Source organism: Dipteris shenzhenensis, chromosome 23 (assembly GCF_047967505.1).
Source record: "Dipteris shenzhenensis isolate YYH24624 ecotype China chromosome 23, Dip_SZ_1.0, whole genome shotgun sequence".
Lineage (NCBI taxonomy): Eukaryota > Viridiplantae > Streptophyta > Polypodiopsida > Gleicheniales > Dipteridaceae > Dipteris > Dipteris shenzhenensis.
The window spans coordinates 8,468,817-8,474,935 of NC_141618.1; the positions used below are offsets into that span (position 1 = coordinate 8,468,817).

At 46.6% G+C, this 6,119-nt stretch overlaps 1 protein-coding gene across 4 annotated transcripts; it reads left to right on the forward strand.

Moving 5' to 3' along the window:
• Positions 1–1,412: 1,412 nt before the first annotated feature.
• On the forward strand, positions 1,413–3,779 carry LOC147886949 (early nodulin-like protein 15). 4 transcript variants are annotated; one of them, XM_087394921.1, is made up of 6 exons: positions 1,413–1,653; positions 1,875–1,957; positions 2,132–2,331; positions 2,417–2,535; positions 2,651–2,905; positions 3,477–3,779. In XM_087394921.1, exons 3-6 carry the CDS (start codon positions 2,142–2,144, stop codon positions 3,552–3,554), a joined length of 642 nt encoding a protein of 213 aa, XP_087251047.1. In that variant the 5' UTR covers positions 1,413–1,653; positions 1,875–1,957; positions 2,132–2,141; the 3' UTR covers positions 3,555–3,779. The 4 variants fall into 4 exon arrangements, with proteins under 4 accessions (XP_087251047.1, XP_087251049.1, XP_087251048.1 ...); XM_087394923.1 differs by having other exon boundaries at positions 1,413–1,640; XM_087394922.1 differs by lacking the exon at positions 1,875–1,957.
• Positions 3,780–6,119: the final 2,340 nt, after the last annotated feature.

The following is a 6,119-nucleotide window of genomic DNA, read 5'->3' on the forward strand; positions in this document are numbered from 1 at the left end:
GGTTGGAAGAGTTGGGGACTGATGATTTGGTGTTTGCAAATTGTGGCCTGGAATGAAGGAAACTATGACGGGTCATACTACTTGTATTTGAACGAATTCGAAATTCACTTGTATACACTACATACACTCAAGGTAAATATTAAAAATTCAGAGTTTGGGCAAACCACTTGAATGTTAACGTTATTATTAGTTTCACGTTTTGGCGCTCTTACCTAGGCGCACGAAACGGAATTCACTGCTTTGCATAGAGGTGAAGATTTTATTTTGTGGTTATCCACACACGCACTCTGCTGTGTCTATTTAGTAACCAACCTACACCAAGATAGTAAAGCGATGCCGCGCCGTTCAGCTGAACACGAGCGACTACGAAGAGATGGCAGAATCTGCCTTGCCAGTCACATGTGACAGTAGTTATTCTTCTAGTTGTGCCCGAGCTCTATAGTTATGGGATAGGAGTTTGGATGAAGGAGTGACTCAATCGATGATACAGACGACAATGTGTAGTTCTAACCTGTCTGACAAAACAACAAAGTATGAGTGGAATGGTCATTGGTGATCATAGCCTACAGAAGTTGGAATTCTAGAAGTATTTCTCCTTTTTCATTGACACTGAGAATTTCCAAGTTTTGGTTATGAATGAAGTGTATGTCAAATTCACGATGGCCAAACGACCAGCCTAGTCGCCAATAAAACTGAACCCATTTAGATGATTTCGAGGGTGCGGAGGTTTCCAGAATGAATAAAGGCGTTCGTTTTGACATTTAATAATATGCAGAAGGCTAGTCGATATTACTCGATATTCCAAGTTTCGCTCTTGAACCTCGATTAGAAGAGTTGGAGACTGATGATTTGTTGTTTGCAAATTGCACCCTGGAATGAACGAATTAACCAAGTCATGTCAATTGAGTAAACAAGATGAATGCTCATAAAGCATTGAAAAGGCCTGCCTCAAATGCGTAGCTTGGAAAAGAGAGAGAGAGAGAGAGAGAGAGAGAGAGGACTTCAATGTGCATGAAGGAGAAGAGGGGGAGAGAGAGAGAAAGGGGGATGGGGGGTGGGCTTGCCTTCAAATAGGAAAGAGAGAGAAAGAGGGAGGAATGGATCATTGGGGTGCCTTCAAATAGAAAGAGAGAGAAAGAGGGAGGAATAGGTGGAGATAATCAATCATAAAATACAAAAAACACATAATTGGGCCAATCAACAATTCATAATAAAAACTTTAAAAAATTCTGAATTTTGCCCATCTCCAAACTGAAGGCTTCACTAAAAGGCTACCTACGGCAGGCCAAAAATAGGTCCACACTGTGCCTCCGTTTTGCGCGCCTGACAACTTGCCCCTTGTACTGACACACTCCAACGTCTCTTTGGCTCGCAGTAAGCATCGATTCCTTCCCTCGTAGCGCGAACTGACTCTCGACCCCTTTTGCAGACAAGAAGCATAGCGTTCCTTGCTGAGGCCGCTTCTGCAGACATCTGCATTCTGGACTCTGGAGCTCTTGATGCTGGAACCCCCCCCCCCCTCTGATCAATTTTAACCTCATTTCAGATTTTCCTGCACCGAAGCTCTTTTTCCTTTCCTCTAGTTTACTCTGCGTCATACATAGCGACCACATTGTGCCTCCTCCATCGTGTAATTTTCGGCAAGGCCTGAAGGTACGATGCGCTGGTCATGGTCGTAGCCTCGTATCCTTTCTCTTTGGTTCCTTGCGAAATTTCTCAGCCAGCCATGTCTTCCGAGTTAAGGCAGGATATGGAGCGCTACGTAGTCAGTCGTACTTAAAGGCTTTTGGCAGACTGAGGTTTTAGGCACGGGGCTGAGATAGAATATCCGAAAAGCGATCTCCCGAACTAAAATACCACGGCCTATATGCTAGGTTCAAAGAACGCTTGATCTATGGCGTCCAGAGTGTATTAGGCGTGTGGATTGAAATGTAGGAATTCCAACAGAGGACGCTGAGTAAGTTCAATTTTTATCGACTCATCGGTTGATGTAATTGTAGATCAGCTTTGTAGTTCTGTTGGCCTCTCTGAGTTCTTGTAAGGATGGTTAACATGTTTTGTGGGCAGATAAGCGATGATATATTGCATTTCTCAATATAATTATATGATTCTACTTTGTGATGGGTTTTAGTTGCGAAAAAATGGCCTGGTCACGAACAAGTTGTTGGGCGCTGTTGGTAGCAACACTGCTGATTCTTCAAGGTATCGAAGCGACGGAGTTCGTCGTGGGCAATCAGGTAGGGTGGACGAACTATGATCTGAAAAGCTTCAGAGTGCCGAATTATGGAGCGTGGGCGACATCACAGAGGGTTATGGTGGGAGACTACGTAGGTAAGAGCCCAAAGAAAAAACAGGGGGGATCATTTCTCTCCGTCGCGAGTCTTACGGCGGTGCTTGGTGTTGGTTTGCATTGCAGTTTTCAAGTATGTAAGGGGGAAGCACAACGTGAACCAACTACCGGACATGGACGCATATCTGAGCTGCGATTTCTCGAAGGCGAGGCTGTTGGATGCGGGCGAGTCGGGGACCTACATTGTGAGTAAAAACCATAAGGGCTGTGAATATAGTAAGGTACTACCATCAACGGCACCGGCTGGAAGGAATCTAACGGGGGGTGTTGGTGGTGGCTGGGTGGTTGTCTTGCGTGCAGTGGAGGGCTTCGAAGCCGGGCGTATATTATTTTGGGTGCAACAAGCAGGTGGAAGAGGAGGGCAACCACTGCGGAAGCGGCCAGAAGATGGCGCTGGTGGTGCGGGGACGGCGGCGGTCGCTGCTGGAAGTGAGAGGAGGTGATGGGATGGAATTGGTACTAGCGCCTTCATCATCAGCAGCCCCGCTGCACTCCGCCATGCCAACGCCTACGCCAATCTCAGCAGCTGCGCCGCTGAGTTCCGCCACGCCAACGGTAAGCCCATCTGCTGCGCCACCGACGCCAGTCGCCCGTCCCCGCCACGCCCACAACCTCGCCAACCCCGCCAGTTGTACCACCAACTCCCGCTGCTCCCCCAATTTCTTAGCAGGGCGCCCTCAATCACCCCGTCTTCGCCATCCAAATCCCCCGTGTCCGCGCCAACTTCCACCCCCCCATCGCCCTCAATCACCCCGTCTTCGCCACCCACATCGCCCCTGTCCGCACCAACTTCCACCCCTCTTACACCTTCTGTTCCCCCCGCCATCGCCTCTCCTCCTGCCACCCACACCCTTACGCCAGCGCCCGCTACCACCACCTCCCCTCCACCCTCCGTCCCCCCAGTGCCCTCTTCGCCTGTCCCAAACTCAGCCTCCCCGCCTGCCCCGATCTCCTCGCCACCAGCGCCTCCGCTGTCCTCTACCCCAGCCCCTGCTTCTTCGCCAGTCCACTTCCCATCTTTTCTATTTACGTTGGATAATGATATCCTTCTTTTTTTTTCTTTTTTTCTTTTTTAAATTGAAAGAATGATATCCTTCTTACAAGATGTTTTTCTTTTGTGCTGCAGAATTTGGGCGTGACCCTTTCTCTCGCAATGTGGAGCCACCTCACTCCACTTACCTTCTTGATATGGCTGCTCCTCTAATCTTCTAAACCGGGGGATTCCTGAATGAATGTCACCGTCACCTAATTTACTTGGACTTGCAGCCATGTGCAAACTTCCATATTCACAATCAGGCCCTCCACCTGCCCCTTGTCCTCGAAACTTCTTCATAAATTCAATTTGTACCCGCATGTTCATTTTCGTCGTGTAGAAATGTCATTTGTTACTACTCTTCCTTGAGGCTTGAGCCTTGGAGTTGGATTCTATATTTATATATGTGAATTTCCAACCCGCCTATTTAAGTGTAATTATTATTACTAGTAGCATGACCTTTTAGATTAGTGGCTCCTCTAAGAGGGGCCTCATAGTGGGATCTTAAATCTCCTTAATTTCAATTAAAATTTTGACCCCCAATTGTGTAGGCACTATTTGGCTTGGCTAGAGTATGCTCAATTCACTCAACGATTTAGCTGTATGAGCAAAAGTTTGATGTTGATCAAGGGGTAATGGGCTTGTCATATAGGGGATGATAACACCAACTTTCAAGAAAGCTTGAATGAGGCAAAGAACAATCACAAAGGGAAAGTCCCTCAAAGTGGGATCTTAAATCTCCTTAATTTCAATTAAAATTTTGACCCCCAACTGTGAAGGCACTATGTGGCTTGGCTAGAGTATGCTCAATTCACTCAACGATTTAGCTATATGAGCAAAAGTTTGATGTCGATCAAGGGGTAATGGGCTTGTCATATAGGGGATGATAACACCAACTTTCAAGAAAGCTTGAATGAGGCAAAGAACAATCACAAAGGGAAAGTCCCAAATAATTAGAGAGAGAGAGAGAGGGCGGGGGGGGGTAAAAGTATGCCCACATCATGAGTACATCAAGGTCCATCTCAATGATTTAGTTAAACAAGGTCCATTGTGAGAGGGAGAGGGGGAGAGGGAGAGAGGTTTGTTATGCAGAGAGTCAAGACGGCGCTAGCGATGGCGTGCAAGGAGTGAGAATGTGGGAGGAGCAAGGCAAGCGCAAGGAGAGGATGCCACATAGCACAACCTTCCCTTCGTCTTTGCCATAGCCATAGCTATTGTAGCTCCACTTCGATAGTCAACACCCCTCCTGGCCATAGCGAGCCCCCTTCTCCTCCCCCCTTGTCCCCTCCTCGCTTTCATCTTGCATCAAGAAGAACTTGAGAAAATCAAGGACTCTTGGTTGATCTCATTTAGCTCATTGATTTCCTCCATAGCCTCACTAATTCCTACCACCAAGAGTGTGCCGAATTCCTTGCCCAACTCCTCCACAGCATCGCTCTCATCTCCCACGATGGCATTGGAGGCCTTTACATGCACCTCGTGCGGTTAGGAGCTCTAAAAATCCCTCGGAAAGGTATTTGATCTGTATAAGAGAATGCAATAGGAATGGCATCACCAAGCAACTCATAATGATCATGCCCATACCGACACTTCATGCTTCCTACTCTCTTCCTTTCCAAGAATAGCCTTTTCAGCTTTTGCTCCTCGTTGGGCTTGCACTGAACAAAGTAGGTGTTCCACCTTCACCTATAACAACTCTTCATCATCATCTTGATCATCGTATTCCCTTACGGAAATGATGCTCGGCAAACGGTATGTTCGATCGACTCTCCTTCGTTTTGTGAAGTACTCAGTTCCACCTTGTATCAAATCATGCATTCCAATGTAGCAAAGCCCCATTTGAAGTAGAATTGATCTCTAACTTCCATCCCAGGAACTAGTACGGCCGGCCAACTTCTCACTTGGGTTAATGGATAGACCCTTCAGATTGATGATACTCCCATGTGCAAGTCGGGCCTACTGCCCTTCCCATAGTCCTTACCTTTCATCTCTTCTTTATAGAGCAAGTTTTGCCACACAACAAGTAGTATCTTAGTGTAGTGGTGACAGACGGTAGAGCAAGGTGGTGGTGACAAATATTAGAGCAAAAATTGTGATAGGAGTTGTTTTTGCTAGTGGAGGATGCCCTATTGATCGCTTGGGTCTTTTGGTATCCATCTCACTCGAAGCCTTGTAAGTTTCTAAAACTGAGAGGAAGAACATGGTTCATTGTCTCTAGTCTACTTGTTGCCAACCTTCAACTTCGCCCCCTCACATTCTCTAATAGAGGCATTTCCTTGCTGCATTTCACATATTTGGATGTTTCAGAGTGCGATTTTGACCTCATCCAATAGGATAATCATCCAATAGGATGATTTGGATCTACCAACCTTCACTTTGGGATCGGATTCCATGTTTAGGCTTGACATGTCTAGACAAAAGCATTTGAAAGGATTCTACGGGTTGAATGAGGCACAACAAGATGGGTGGATGCTTGGGGGAACCATGATTCAATGAGGCTGAATGTAGACGCAGGGATGGAACTCGATATTTCTAGCACACCCTTCATGTGTCTTGTTGGAAATTAAGCTCTCGGTTATTGTTCTTGTTGTGTGAGTAGGCGAATAAGGTGAGTCACACTGACTCAACCATAGTTAGTTCTTATCTTCTATGTATGAGTGTGACCTTAGTAGTGTTCAATTGTATTGTGTGGGGTGAATATGGGTTGATTGTGGAGGAGACTATTGCTCCCTCCTG